The sequence below is a fragment of the Lacerta agilis genome, chromosome 7 (genome assembly GCF_009819535.1).
Source record: "Lacerta agilis isolate rLacAgi1 chromosome 7, rLacAgi1.pri, whole genome shotgun sequence".
NCBI lineage: Eukaryota > Metazoa > Chordata > Lepidosauria > Squamata > Lacertidae > Lacerta > Lacerta agilis.
This window is the reverse complement of record NC_046318.1, coordinates 38,681,880-38,698,409: the sequence shown is the minus strand read 5'-3', so window position 1 is coordinate 38,698,409 and position 16,530 is coordinate 38,681,880. Positions and strand designations below refer to the sequence as shown.

The 16,530-nt window shown below is 38.0% G+C and overlaps 1 protein-coding gene across 2 annotated transcripts in view; it reads right to left on the bottom strand.

Annotated features, from left to right (window-relative positions):
* PIEZO2 (piezo type mechanosensitive ion channel component 2) overlaps positions 1–16,530 on the bottom strand; it is a 207,668-nt gene that overhangs the window by 82,091 nt on the left and 109,047 nt on the right. For both annotated transcript variants that reach the window (XR_004427021.1, XM_033154879.1), the window contains exons 6-7: positions 10,027–10,234; positions 8,828–9,041 (exon numbers count right to left, since the gene is read on the bottom strand). Coding sequence is in view for 1 of the 2 variants with exons in the window: in XM_033154879.1 (XP_033010770.1) it covers positions 8,828–9,041; positions 10,027–10,234 (422 nt within the window). In the remaining variant the exon portion in view is untranslated. The remainder of the gene's footprint in view (positions 1–8,827; positions 9,042–10,026; positions 10,235–16,530) is intronic.

The window sequence follows — 16,530 nt, the reverse complement described above, 5'->3', positions numbered from 1 at the left end:
CTCTTGCCTTTACTTTTTGCTTTTATTTTCCAAAAAATATTCAATAGCCTCAGGCATGTGCTGTTCTGAAAGGTAGGATTCTTTCAAGATGTTTTGTTACAGGTTCTCAGTAGCTGAGCCAATTAAGAAGACAGCAGTCTTACCCTACACAGCAAACTAGGATTATTGTAAGTAGTTTCATACTCTGGAGTTCGTTACTAAAAAAAACTATTTTTTTCAGCACCTCCACAAAGCACGGGGATTGACAAGTTTCTTCAGGTATGCAAGGTAAACTACGGTAATTTCACTTTGTACAGATTCAAAGCTTTATTATTTATTCCAACAATAATTTCAAAAGTCATGTCCCAGATGGATTACACTAATTAAAAAGAGAGATGGAAAAGTCACAAACAACTTATTAGTGAATTACAGTATTTTGTTGATTTTAAGGGAGACTACTGTAAACCAGAGCTAACGGACTGACATTTGCAGCCACAAAGCAGAATCCTAATCCCATGGTTTTGGCATATTCAAATAGATTAAACCAGTAGTGAACTCACAAGCTACATACATCTGGCCTGTGACACCACTTGGACAGCTGGCCTGCCCTCTGCCAAAATTAGGGACTTCTAATCTTCTTTGAGCCATCAACTCACCTTGCAAATGTGCCTCTTCTCCCTCTTGTGAGACACCATTGCTGGTGCCTTTCTGCTTCCTGGATACTATGACCTTCTAGCAACTCTGATGCACATTTTTTCATTAAATTAAATACATTTTGTTAAATAATATATATAAATTTCAATAGTACTATCAGAGCAAAAATGACTTCTATATTTTCATTATACTATAATGTGCTTATGACATTGGTTTGTGGATTGAAGTGGGCAAATCTCTTTGTCTTTACCTTGTTACTAAAGTAAAACTTAAGTAAGTTATTTGGAAAAAACCGACCAAAGAAGACAGAAGATATGTGTGGCGTTTATCCAATGTTGATCACCTTCCCTGGTTGAAATGCTTTATGAAATTGGGTCTCAATTTTAAATGTGCAGGGTACAACATTTGGGTATTACAATATATATATTATCCTTGGAGCATGGCTAGTTATAATTACCTTACTTTCGGACTTCCGGTTAGGTGCCGGTCAATGGCGGACGGGAGCCTGACAGCTCCGTCCTCCTTAAGGCTATAGGGATTACCGTGCCTGCGCCGCGGGTCCCTTAAAGCCACGGGAAGAGCGTCCCGTGGACCGCCTGCCTCGTGGGTCCCAGACGCGCCGTCTTTGCTCCTGATCGACCCTCGTAAGGGGGTAAATCAGGCGAGCGAAGCGCCGGTGCGGGGCTGAAGAGGTGACTGCCTTTGGAGGAACAAAGCAGCGATCCCGCCAGACTTGAGCATCCGACACTTCCTACGAAGAAGTCTTAAAAGGAACTCTGTAAGTAGTACTTTGGAATTGACTTAAAAACTTTTAAAGAATAATAACTTACAGAGGAAAGATTAAAGGAAGCCTGCTCCCTTTGAACTGTTTACCGGAGCTGGGTAGCGCTAAAAGATCAAAGCCGCGACTAACGGAAAAGTTTTGCGAACTCTGCTAAACTTTTTAAAAGTGGATTAAAAGTTGTTTTAAGGATGTTTAAAGACCTAAAAATGAGAAATATGGCAAAAGAAGACACCGCTCTCCCTCAGGATTAGGATTCCGGGTCGGTAGCGGGCTGCAGTAATTTGTTGCCATTTTTTCTTGTTACTGTGTCAGTGACTGTTTACCAGTGGAGACTTTTTAGCTATTTTGTGGCCAGTTACAACGTAAAATAAAGTCTTGGTGGTAACACTGCAAGGGAAACATAATTTCTGACTTGGATTACAAAAGGACTAACTTCTTTTTGACTGAAGACTAAGGAGTTTTAAAAATTGTGAACTCTGTGCCTAAAAGTTAAACTGCTGGATTTGTGTGGAACTCCTGGCTCAGCAGTCTCTTTGTTCTCAGGAGAGAATTGCTGGCCACCTGGTGTTTATCTTTAAGACTGTTGGCTTTCTGCTGTGAATGTCTGAGACGGTTACCACAGCAACCACAGCAACTGGAGTGACCTTGAGATTACAATTGCAGAGCTCACAGGATATGCATGAGAGCACTAGATCAAAAACATCTAGCTCTGCACAAAGAAAAGGCTCTATTTCCCTAACTCTACAAGAGCAAATGGAGAAATTAACTGCTACTGTAGCAGAAATAGCAGAAGGACTTAAATGTGTGACTGAGGGGTTGAAGCAAACACAGGCCTCAGTTAATACAATTACTACATCGGTTAATGCCTCAGTTAACTCTGCAATAGAGAAACTCCAAGTAGACTTAAAAGCAGATATAAAAAATTCTACAGACACCTTGGAGAGATCAATTGGCCAAATTGAGGAAAATGTAAGAAAGAACAGAGATGAAATAAATAAATTGGCACAGGAGGTAACAACGTTAAAAAAGGACTCTGAGGAATTTAAAGTGGTCAAGGAAAAAATTAAGAAAGTGGAACAGAAATTGGACAATATCGACTTGGAGAATTTAGAGGGAATTGGCACACGACAAAGAACTGTAGAAGAATCTCTTGCTTTTCTTCAACTCCACCAGAGAGAGGGGAACCTTCGTCTCAGGGGTCTTCCAGAATTGGAAGGAGAAGACCTAAAAGCCTTTATTATACAGCAATTTTCGTCATATTGGGAATTGGAAGAAGTAAACGTCGCAGCACGCATAGTGAAAGCCTTCAGATTTGGGCCTAGAGGGTCCAGAGGGAAGAAAAGCAGCAAAACAGTCAGTGACTGTTTGCTGGTACTGCACGATAGAAACGACAGAGATTTCTTTCTGGACCTACACTATAGAAACAACCTGGTGGTGCAGTGGAGTAAAGTCATTTTTTATAAGGATATCCCCAGATTTTTTTTGGACAAAAGAATTCCATACAACGACTTGGTTGCAGAACTAAGGAGGAACAACATCTCCTTCAGTTGGGAGTTTCCAGAAGGTCTTGCATTTACATTCGAAGGAAAAAAGACAAGAATTAAATCCCTGGCTGATAAGCAGAAATTTCTGGATAAACACTTGGAAGAACTTAAGGCAGGGCTGCCTGATTCATCTGTACATAGACGTCCAGGAGTATTCCCACCTCCGGGGATACCAGGACCAAGCGACAAAGATCCAGAAGAAGATAAGATAGCACAAGCGACTGGAGGAGAGGATTAAAACAAAGGAATATGGCGCTGAAGTTATTGACATGGAACGTACGGGGATTGAACCAGAGACCAAAGAGACGCAGAGTATTTCATGGATTGGAAAAGAAGGATTTGGACATTATATGTTTGCAGGAGACCCACATAGTTCGGCGACACAGAAGATTATTACAAAACAAAAAGTTAGGCCAAGAGTTCATTTCATCTGATAAGGTCAAAAAGAGAGGTGTGGTAATATATATAAAAGAGAAATATAATCCAAGACAGTTATTCAAAGATGAAGAAGGGAGATATATCGCAATTGAGATCAAAACACAAGGCGAAAAATTTTTGATTCTGGGACTTTATGCACCAAATGATGGAAAGTCAATTTTCTACAAAAAAATACATGACTTGCTGCTGGACTATTTGGATTACAAATTGATTTGCCTGGGAGACTTTAATGGGGCTGTTTCCACTTTAATGGACAGATCCCAAAGAACAAAATTAACAAATGATGGGAAACTCCCCAAGACTTTTTTTGAAATGGTGGACAATTTAAATTTGGAGGATGCCTGGAGATTGAAAAACCCCACCGAGACAGAGGCAACATACTACAGTGAATCCCAGCAGTCATGGTCGAGGATAGACTACATCTGGATTTCGAATGAATTGACATCTAAAATATATAAAGCAGAAATCGGCCCAAAGACATATTCGGACCATAATCCTGTACAGGTAACACTTAAAATGGTTTCCAAGGGATCTTTTAGATGGAGAATGGATGACGCGTTGATGAGAGATACCAAGCTGGTAGAAAGAGCCATGAAAAAGATGAAGGAGTACTTTCAAATCAATTGGAACTCGGAAGTAGAAAAAAGAATTGCATGGGATGCAAGTAAAGCGGTAATGAGAGGATTCCTCATAAGCGAAAAAGCGAAAAAGAAAAAACTACAAAATGCAGAAATGGAAAGGCTGTTGAAACTAATTAAAGTCAAAGAAAAGGAGTTAAGAGGACATCCCAAATCTTCAAGAATTCAAAAGGAAATTAAATACTTGCAATCCCAGTATGCTAAAATCATGAATCAAGATTTAGAATGGAAATTGAAAATGATGAAACAAAGATCATTTGAATCAGCGAACAAATGTGGAAAACTACTAGCCTGGCAACTGAAGAAAAGACAAAAGGCTAACGTCATCGGCAACTTGGCAGTAAACGGGAAAATAGTGGAAAATCCGGAGGAAATCAGGAACTGCTTTCAAAAATTTTACAAGCAACTGTACAAGGAGGAGAAGATAAAAGAAGAAGAGATAGACCGGTTCCTGCAACAACATGGTCTGCAGAAAGTCCCAGAGGACAGACTAACAACTCTCAACCACCCGATATCGATCCAAGAAATTGAGGAGGCAATTAAAAACATGCAATTAGGAAAGGCCCCAGGACCAGATGGATTAACTGCAAAGTTTTATAAGACTCTTAAAGACTGGCTTTCACAGCCATTGAAGGAAGTATGCAACAAAATACTAGAAGGAGATAGGGCACCAGAAACGTGGAAAGAAGCCTTTATCACGCTGATCCCAAAACCAGACACAGATAGAATGCAAATGAAAAACTATCGCCCAATTTCCTTATTGAATGTGGACTATAAAATTTTTGCAAATGTTATGGCTACAAGATTGAAAAGAGTGCTGAAGGACTATATACATAAAGAACAGGCGGGTTTCCTTCCAGGAAGACAAATAAGCAATAATACGAGAATTATTGTGGATATTTTAGAAAAACTGGAAAGAAACATAAATACTGAGGCAGCACTATTGTTTATTGATGCGGAGAAAGCTTTTGATAAAATATCTTGGAAGTTTATGAAAAAGAATTTGGAAAAGATGGGAGTTGGAGAAAGATTCTTAAATGGCATCAAAGCCATTTATACTGAACAAAGAGCTAAAATAATAATAAATGGCGTGATATCGGAAGAAATTGAAGTCCAAAAAGGAACAAGACAAGGGTGCCCTATCTCCCCTTTATTATTTATAACGGTCCTGGAGGTCCTTCTAAACATGCTACGAAAAGAGAAACACGTAAAAGGAATCAGAGTGGGAGAGAAGGAATACAAATTACGCGCCTTTGCAGATGACCTGATGCTATCCCTACAAGAACCAGAAAGCAGTGTCCCCAAAGCCTTAGAACTAATTGAACAATTTGGACGTGTAGCTGGCTTCAAACTAAACAAACAGAAAACCAAAGTTTTAAGTAAAAATATGAGTGCAGAACAGATACAAAGAATACAGGAGGGCACTGGCCTCACTTTTGTTAAATCGGTAAAATATCTAGGTATCAATCTCACAGCAAAAAATGTGAACCTGTACAAAGACAATTATGAAAAGCTGTGGATAGAGATAAAAAAAGACTTGGAGATATGGACAAGATTGAAACTGTCGTTAATGGGAAGAATAGCTGCCATTAAAATGAATGTTCTACCAAGGATGCTGTTTTTATTCCAAGCCATACCAATTTTGGATAAGATGGACTGCTTTAAGATTTGGCAAAGGGATTTATCGAAGTTTATATGGCAGGGCAAAAAGCCGAGAATCAAGTTTAAGGTGTTAACAGACTCCAAAGAGAGAGGTGGTTTTGCCCTGCCGGATTTAAAACTTTATTTTGAAGCAGCTGCCTTTTGCTGGCTAAAAGATTGGTTTAAACTAGAGAATGTAGATGTGTTGGACTTGGAGGGACATGATAACATGTTTGGTTGGCATGCATACCTTTGGTATGACAAAGTTAAAATTCACAGAACTTTTAAGAGTCATATAATTAGGAAATCTCTGTATCAGGTTTGGATTAGGTATAAAGACTTATTGGAGAGAAAGACACCTAGATGGATATCGCCAGTGGAGGCTAAGGCCTACAAGAGACCAAATATGTCTGCTAGATGGTTGAGATACATGGACATATTGCAACAAGAAGGGGACTCATTTAAGCTGAAAAGCTATGATCAAGTCAAAAGTCAAGTCCCTGACTGGCTGCAATATCATCAAGTACACGAGACTTTTAAACTAGATAAAAAAGTTGGTTTTCAGGTGGAGAAATCAAAACTGGAAACAGAACTGATTGAATCGAACTCAAAAAACCTTTCCAAGATGTACAATTTGTTGCTAGAGTGGCATACTAAAGATGAGTTGGTTAAATCAACAATGATAGATTGGGCAAAAGATGTTGGTCATAATATTATGATGGATGACTGGGAGAGATTGTGGAGGAAAGATATTAATTTCACAGCTTGTAATAGTTTAAGAGAAAATGTAATGAAAATGATATATAGATGGTATCTGACACCAGTTAAGCTAGCTAGAATGAATTCTAAAATGTCGGACGTGTGTTGGAAATGTAAATCGTCAAAAGGTACTTTTTATCACATGTGGTGGTCGTGTTCAGGGGTAAAGGCCTTCTGGGATAAGATTTATAATGAGCTTAAGAAGGTAATGAAAATTACCTTTTGTAAGAAACCAGAGGCTTTTCTCTTGAGCATGACCAATGAGGAGATACCCAGTCAGGACAGAGTATTTTTTATGTATGCCACAACAGCTGCTAGAATTCTATTGGCAAGAACTTGGAAGGGCGAAGAGATACCGACTATTGAAGAATGGCAGATGAAATTGATGGAGTACATGGAGCTTGCAGACCTTACCGCCAGAGTCCGAGACCAGAGGGAGGAGAAGGTGTCACAAGATTGGAAGAAATTTAAAGACTATTTAGTTAATCATGCTAAAATGAATGTCTGAATGTTTGTGCAGAAATATATAAAAGAATCGGCCTTTGAAGTCTAAGTAGAGCTATAAATGTCAAAGAAGATAACATTTGATTGGATAGACCTATTTGTATAAGAAGATGATAAAATGTAGAATATAAGTTAAGGAATATTTTTGTCTAGATAGTTTTAAGAAATATTAGAATGTTGAGTTTAAGTTAATGAGAAAAGAAATGAAGCTACCTTAAAAGTATATAGGTTTTTGAAGACAGAGGAGGGACCAGGGGAAGTCCCCCTAAGAAGTTAAAACAAGTTTAGAAACAGAGATAAGGATTTAGTAAGGTTTGTATAAGTTTGTTTTGTTATATGGTTTTATTGTATTTTTTTTGGTTATTGCTTGTCTATTATGTTTTTATGGTGTTTATATATGTAGGTTTAATGTTGTTTTGTTTGTTTTATGGAAAAATAATAAAATCTTATTAAAAAAAATAATAATAATTACCTTACTTTCTCCTACTAAATACTAGCTAGCGTCTCCAACCCTATTCATTCAGCCCGGACACTGAGATCCAGCGCCGAGGGCCTTCTGGCAGTTCCCTCACTGCAAGAAACAAAACTCCAGGGAACCAGGCAGAGGGCCTTCTCGGTAGTGGCACCCGCCCTGTGGAACGCCCTCCCATCAGAGGTCAAAGAGATAAGCAACTGCTTGACATTCAGAAAATACCTGAAGGCAGCCCTGTCTAGGGAAGTTTTTAATCTGTGATATTTTAATGTATTTTAATATTTGTTGGAAGCTGCCCAGAGTGGCTAGAGGGACTGGGCCAGATGGGCGTGGCACAAATAATAAAATTATTATTATTATTATTATTATTATTATTATTATTATTATTATTACTACACACACAGGCAGACTAGCAGCATTACTGTTGCTTTAAATGACATTTATTCTAGATGTAGATTATTGAACAAACTGCACCATGCATTCTTATATAAACAAATTAAGTACTTTTTAAAAACCTCATTGAAAGAGTAGGATATATTCTCTGCATATTGATTTCTGCTGTTTTTTGAAAAGTGAAATACAAATGACCATTGAACAATGATCAACTTTAAAATATGTGTATCTGAAGAAGTGTGCATGCACACGAAAGCTCATACCAAGAACAAACTTAGTTGGTCTCTAAGGTGCTACTGGAAGGAATTTTTTTATTTTTTATTTTGTTTCAAAATATGTGCTATTGTCTATGGGTGTTTTTTTTTAAAATCTGGCCTGTAGATGGCAGCAAAGCACTTATATCATCACACACTTTCTGGAATTCACAGATGAAAACACTTTCTTGCTGCTGAGAATGCCAACTTCCACAGTACAGAAACAGAAAATTTGACAGATAAGTGTCAACAAATGTAAAACATGAAAAATCAAAGAAAGTAAGGAAGAATTTAACGGTAGCTGAACACAGAGAATCTGCCCAGGTGATACCATACTTTCCTATGAGAGACACATTTTCTAATTCCTGTAAGAAATTTGCTTAGGCCCCACCTTGCTCCTCACTTTCAGGCAATTTCCCCCTCCCACTGCAGTCCTGTAAAGCACAGCCCACAATGCTTCATAGGCACCCCTGGCCCTCTGAAGATGCTTTTCAGGAGGGTCCAGGCAGCTGCAGGGAAAGAAGGGGAAGATCAGTTGCAGGAGCTGCCTCCCGTTCGCACAACCACTGGATACAACCAAGTATGTCTCTTTACCTCAGCATTTAACATATAAATTTCAAATACTTCACTGTATACTACATCATTTATACATTTTGCATATCTCACACAATGTGACTCAATCTTTTGCTGCTTTTTTGTCACAGTCCCATTTACTGAAAGATGCAAATAAATAAATAATAGTAATAATAATGATGATAATATCCTACCTGGCATAAAAGTCATCTGGTGGAATAATTTCCTGGAAAAACTGTAACTGGTACAGGTAAAGTCCAATTAAGTGGCCTGCACTGAATATAGCCATTAACACACAGAGACAGCTGAATATCAGCGGATCAAACACTCGGCAACAGGACCACCATGTACACAAACCCAAGAATAAAAAGAAATACACAGCTGAAGTCAGCGATGGCAACATCATTCCTACAGGAAAAATATGAATGGAGGGCAATTATTCTCTTTTCTACTCATGATATGTCTACAATGTGAAAGCTAAACAAGATGACTAAAAATCAACTTCTTTGAAAATTCAGTTGTTAAAAAAAAATCCCTAAGGTCACTGTAACTTAAATCAAATACATTTTTTCTACTTTTATTGAAGTTTTTGGGAGACCTGCAAGTAGCTGGATAAAATTATTCATGGTAAGTACATTTCATTCCACCTCAAAATGTGAACTAATTATCTAATTAAAATAGGTGAGAACATGATTGTGGACTAATATCAATAGGTTCCCCCCATGACCACAAAATCCCCAACACATTTATATGAATGATTTATATGTGTCAACTGAAAAGGTTACCAGAAAATGGGGGGGGGGGGAATTGAATATCTGCACATATGCATTCAGTTCTGTCACTATCACTTGAGTTTAAAGATTAAATATTCTATTGGGTATCCTTCGCTTTTAAAGACATACACTCTATGAGGTGAACACCAAGGTAAATTTTAAAAAAACCCACAGTATTTAATGACATTTCACTTCTTAAATAGACTTAATTTGTCTATAATAGGTTCTTTTAAAATGCTAGAAGTAATGGCTCTACAACTATCTAATACAGTAGTACCTCGGGTTAAGTACTTAATTCGTTCTGGAGGTCCGTTCTTAACCTGAAACTGTTCTTAACCTGAAGCACCACTTTAGCTAATGGGGCCTCCCGCTGCCGCCGCGCCGCCACCACCCGATTTCTGTTCTCATCCTGAAGCAAAGTTCTTAACCCGAGGTAATATTTCTGGTTAGCAGAGTCTGTAACCTGAAGCGCCTGTAACCTGAGGTACCACTGTATAACAAATTAAGCAACAAAAATTATTTTTTCATGTAAATAAAATTAGCAATGTATTTACCTTAACTATGGAAGGCCTAAAAATCCCTGTGGGATTTGAGGAATTGTTCAAAGGAGGAAAACCCACCTGTTGTACCAAGTAAAATCGTAATAACAACTTTTCCAGCTGTGGTTATAATGTTGCCAATAATCTCCTTCACTTTTGAAGCTATTGAGGCAATTCTACGCAGTAGTTTTAATTTTGTGGTTTCTTCAGATCCTTCTTCCCCATGTTCTGCATCATCTAAGTCTTCATATATTAATGCATCATCTGCCTCTAGTCTCTCCCCTTCATTCTGAAAATAAGAGAAAATTACAAATGAGGAATTATGTTCTTTTGCTATACTTGCTGCTTTCAAATCTCAACACTGGCTTGCAGCTTTAGTCCTTTCTATCTACTATCCAGACCCTGGACTTAATGGTTTAATGCTACACACACACACACACACACACACACACACACAGAGAGAGAGAGAGAGAGAGAGAGAGATCAGACATATATAATTTCAGCACAAATTAAAGTTGTTTTGTTTCTTTGTTCCCATCCTGTAACTGCCACACGATGTTTCATAAAAACTTCTACATTTGATATGTTAGAGGAAAAGGCAAACAAAATATAGTTTACCAACCCAGATTAAAATATGAAAGCTCTGAGCATGTGCAATATTGTATTTTAAAGTCATTTAAATCATAGCAACCTAAAGACGTTGCACTACTGCTGTCAGACTCCAAGGAATGAAGCTTCAGCAGGTTTGTATCAGGATTCAGTTCAAATTCAACTGAATCCAGGAAATATCCTCACTCCTAAAAATCCGTTCTGTTTCATTTCACCATTCTGTCTCATTCTCCTAGTCTGCTGCTGGGGTTCCCGGCTAGCCTCCCAAATTTCATGTCTGTCAAAAACCCCAACTTTGTTGCAATTCCACCATCCAAGTATCATGACATTATCACTACTGGTACTTGCTGACATTATCACTACTGGTACTTGCTAGTAGGTTCTGCTATTGAGATGCTCTGATAGTTTAGTTAGTTAGTTTTTTCCTTGAGGCACCTCTGGAAAGCAACAGCCTTCCTCTGTCCATGCTTTGACCCCTGCAACACCCAGGGCTCTTTCATTAGTGCTGCCCCAAATAGCTACTCAGAGGTTGCCCAACAGGGAAACACATAATTAATCATTCTCTATATCACTCCTCAAAATTGTACAAAGACATGTAAATGGGAAATATATACCCAAAAAAACACAAAATATAAATGTGAAATTGATTCAGTGTGTATGTATACATATGTGTGTGTAATAGGCATCTATTTCCCACTTCTGTTTGGGGCATTTTCCAAACCCATCTTACATGTCCATTTCTGTCTTTTACCCAAATCCTTCCTCTCTTTGCCTCTCCTTTCACCTATTAGATGCCCCACACTTTCTCTTATAGTAGGAAGAGCCTCTTAATTCTGACCCTAATATACTGAGCTGTTATTTAGTCCATGCCATATGGATACTACTTACTATTACGTTAGGCCACATTATCTAGAGCACAAACAAATAAAAAAGAGGGATATAAGGCAAGTGCATCTGGCAGAGAACAATGCCACAAAGAAGGATATTTCTGGGTGACTCCAAATTCTATTGTGCAGCTCCCATGAAGTAGATCAGAGACATTGTTTGATATTAACAAAACCCTTCCCAAAAAAACAAAAAAAAACCTACCCTTGTTTTATAGAGTTATTAAGTGATATTATAACATGGATTCATTTCACCTATGTGTAGAAGTGTTGCTCTTTGAATTAAAGTGGCCAAAATATGTCTTTCTACACAGCACTGGGGTACAAGATGGCAAAAAGAACATTAAATTTATTATTTGGTTCTTCAATCATTGAGGTAAGCCTGGAAACTCAACATTACAAATAAATAAAAAACCTGTCAAATGCAGATAAAGTACAGACAGGAAGCATCACTACTTCTATAGCAGCTGTGATTGCTACTACTGTGTTCAGAGCCAGAATGTCCATTAGTTATGTTTGAGGCTGCTTTATTAACATCCAGCTTTTAATGTTTCCTCTGATACAGTATAAACATTGATGTGCTGAGATAGCCTCTCAGATCTCATTGACACATGCACCAGCAAGCTGCCCTGGTGAGAATTAAAATCCATTCATGCAATCCATTCTTGTGTTGTACTGAGTGCTATGAGTAGGACATCCATAAACATACCATACAATAAAACTTGGATTGCTTGGAAGAAATAGGTTGTTATCATCATTAACATTTTAATGAGTCAACAATGTTATTGTTGGAATCGGTTGAACCACTACAGTCTGCAATGAATCAATCAAACAAAAAGTCTAGCATAGTATACTAATTGTTTTAACTCCATGAGCTTTCACAGCTGGACTGGTAAGCTTACACAACAGGCTCTCTCAGGGATACAGGTGCTTCCTTAAGATATCTGCTTTATTCATGTTAGACAAATTGCCTTCTTTGAAGATATTGCATTTCCTTCCAGATACAAGTTGAGCACTGGATCTTTGCAAATTATTCTTGACCCTTGATAATGGGTTTTAGGTTTCTGTTTTTCTGTTTATAATTTTTTTAAAAATAGCCACAAGACCAAATAATAATTCAGGCACAGTTTGTACTTACTGTCCACCTATTAACAGTTTACAAAGTGTTGACAGCTGAACTGGTGATTTTAAAATGCATTTAAGAATTCTATGTAAAAATGCCTTTGAAACAAATGGCTTTAAACAAATCACCAGATTGATACACTGTTTTAATAGAAAGCAACGTTTTCTATTAAATTGTTATATAATAACAATGTTTTACAAAGCAGCAGAATTCAACAGAAAATAGTACGCATGGTGTAGAATTCTGCAGGACAATGATGACTGTCATGCAAGTGTTTCAACAGAATGCCCGGTGCCTTGAACAGCAGACAGTTTAACAGCTCTGGGCATCAAGATGAACGATTCACATTTTCAGAAAAGTCAGTACAGTAAATGAAAATGAAAATGCTTTAAAAAGCAGTATGCTATTGTCTTTGGTTAACCATCCATTTAAATAAAAAGAGATTAAGATTGCTCTTTTTCCACCCACAGCTCTTTTTAAATTCTAAACTGTCAGACTCGGACGAGCACTGCCCTTCGGGTGCAGGAGAATAATCAGCTCCCTCTTGAAAGAGGAAGAACATTTAAAGAATCTTTGGCTCTTTCCAAATAACTCCCAAAGAAGCTAGACACAAGCATGGCAGTGTTTTCCCCCCACACCACTTTTTGACTGTACAGAAATAATAGGGAATGGAAGTGAATATGATATTTCTAAACCAGCATAAAGGCCCTTTTATACTAGTTCCATGTGCAGCTTTGTTTGCCGATTCCCGCCTCTCCTCCCAAATTTAGCAGCAATGTTGTAAATCACAAATGAAGGAGCAGTCTCCCAAACAGCATGCTGCATTAGGAGCCTCTAATGCATGTTCATTTCAGAACCCAAATCAATTAAGGGCAACCATAGGATGCTGGGCATACATCAATGCCAAACCTAAATGCAATATTTATCAGTTCCACATCCTTACTCAGTAGAACAGCTTCTGAAGGGCAAAGTGAAAACAAAAACAAAACAAAAAACTACACTCTTTTGAAACTCATTAATATGTTTTTTTTTTGGGGGGGGAATAGAATTTCAATATTAAACCATTTCAGTATTTTACTTCTTTCCTTACAGCAAAGCTTGATTGGTGCCTATCTACAATTTTTAAATCTTTGTTTTTTGAAATATTATTGACCTAAATTAATGTGCGTGGGGAAGAGCATTATATGAACTCCCTCACCGTCTTCTCTGCACAGGAGTATGTATAGCTGAGTTGAAACTTCTTGGAATATACTTTTTTGGGGAAATTTCTGAGATTTTTCAGTTAGTCAGCTTCCTGGAAGAAGGCAGCCGCTTTGTAGAATCTTAACACATTTGTGTGTGTGTGAGGCCTTTGTTATTCCCTTCCAAACCAGCCACCATGCTGCAATTACACTACAGCCCAGGCATTATGAAGGATGCAAAATGGCAGCTGGTCTGCAGCACAGTTGCTGCTGTTGCCACTTGCAGCAACAGGAGAAAAAAACCTTGGGGGGGGGATGCTGATGGTGAATTCCTTTCCCAACAAACCATTAGGAGAAATTCTTTTCCCTCTGATGAAATTCAGGAGATGGCTCCTCCATAAATAAGGTGGAGAAACTAGAGTCCATCAGTGCACAGCGCTAGACACACATATACTGGTAAATACACATATACTGATCCATCGGTTAAGATCTTGAAATTTGCTGATGACACAACAGTTATTGGGCTTATCCAGGAGGACGATGAATCTGTGTATAGGCGGGAAGTAGACCATCTTGTTTCGTGGTGCACCGAAAATAATTTGGTACTAAATATCCAAAAGACAGTAGAAATGGTAATTGATTTCAGAAGGCACTCTTCCGTTCTGCCACCACTTTCCATTCTTGGTAACATGGTTGTAATAGTAGAGTCCTTTAAGTTCCTGGGCTCTATAATTTCTTATAACTTAAATTGGTCAAGCAACATCAATAGTATTATTAAAAAGGTCCACCAGAGGCTGTATTTCCTGCGTCAACTAAGGAAATTTAAATTGTCCCAGGAAGTGTTGATTCAATTCTACAGAGGCATCATTGAAACTGTTCTCTGTAATTCTATAACAGCTTGGTACGGTACAGCCTCCAAGAGAGACAAGAAAAAGCTCCAACGAGCTGTAAGAATTGCAGAAAGGGTAATTGGTGTTAGCTTGCCTTCAATAGAGACAATTTATGCTAGCCGAGTTAGGAAGATTGCAGAGAGAATTGTAGCAGATCCTTTACATCCCGGTCATCATCTGCTTGATTTACTTCCATCTGGACGTCGCTACAGGACTTCATATACAAAATCGGCCAGGCACAAGAATAGTTTTCCCCCTTGTGCCATTAAATTGTTAAATTCGTAGTTGTATAGCTTAAGGGGGGGGGTAAAATATGGGTGGGGTTTCTTTGCTTCTTTGTATTGTGAGAGGAACAGTGTCTGTATGTTAACATTGCAATGTAGCCGAAACAAATTCCAAGTATGTTGGAAAATGTACTTGGCCAATAATAAATTATTCCTATTCCTATTCCTATTCCTAAACTGTAAAAGATCATTCCCTGTGCACATTTTGGAATGTTACCTGCAATAAAATAGGAGTACGGTAATTTCAAAAAGCTTCATAACCTTACAGGTATATGGTAAAATGGAATCAACTTTTCACACTTACTTGTGAACACAAACACATTTACTGGAGAACATGATGATTTGATCCAGACTACTTGGATGTTGTTGTTGTTACTATTATTATCCATGTAATCATCAACTGTTGCAATTTTTATAGGAAAACTGGCCACAATAAACTACTATCATATGCTAATAAAAAACAACAACAACCTTGAGATGGCTAATTCAGCATCTACAAACACTACCCAATCAATGGATTTGGAATATTGTATGTGACAATTATACCAAGATGTGAAACTGAGATGACATCTGGACCTGTTCACAGATCGCTCTCTTTCTAAGAAGCAGTCTAGACATGATGATAACACAACTGTGTCTTCCAGAATTGGGTAACTGCCCACTCTACTGCATTCAAGCTGTAATGGTATGTATGGAATTCAGTGGAGCTGTACTGATGGTTTCAATACCAAAGAGGAGTACATAGCCCACTCCCAAATGAAATAAAAAGTATACAGACCAAGAGAAAACCAGGAACCTGTGAGGCCACTATTCTAATCACAATGAGAACAGCAAGGATTCAGGAATGCAGCCCAAATTAGGTGCAGAATAGAAAAATCTAGGAGCATAAGGAAAGAACCCACCTATATACATGACCTGCAATAGGCCAGGGTCACTATACAGTTCATAGTAAGACCAGCTGAGATGGAAATAGTTTGGACTGCTTGATAGATTTGCTGCTGCTAGGGGAATGTTGAGGAAGAGTTGAAGATAGTTTGTCTCTCAGCACAGCTGATGAATAAGTCTGCTCCCCTCGTCTCCCTCGGCAAGAATGAAACTCTCAACAGAAAAAGAAGTAATTTTGGGATGAAGCATGCAAGCAAAGAAGGATTCACTGCCTTCTCCCACCTATCTATGCTGTGATTTAACTTTATAGGAAATATGCAAGACTCATATTCTGACAATGTGTTGTGCTGCCAAAATATCTACTTTGCCCTGAGCGGAACTTTTAACGAATAAACTTAAAAAGTAAGACTGCAATACAAAACAAAGCACATATTACTGGTTAAGATCAACAGAAAGTTAAAGATATGAAATCTTATCCGATTAATTGTCTTCATTTCAAGGTTCTTACTAATTTGGGCTATTTATCCATATGACTGTAAAAGAAAGCTAATTTTGTTCCAAAACCCATTCAACAGTTAATACTACATCTGCACCAAATCAGTATCTTAATTCTTGCTTACAGCTGTGAAGTTAAATGTTCTCTCTCTTGATTTTTTCACCTTTTACACCTTTTGAATCACATTGTACTTCACAAAGCCTGCAGTCTGGGCATTTCTCCAGCTGAATTCA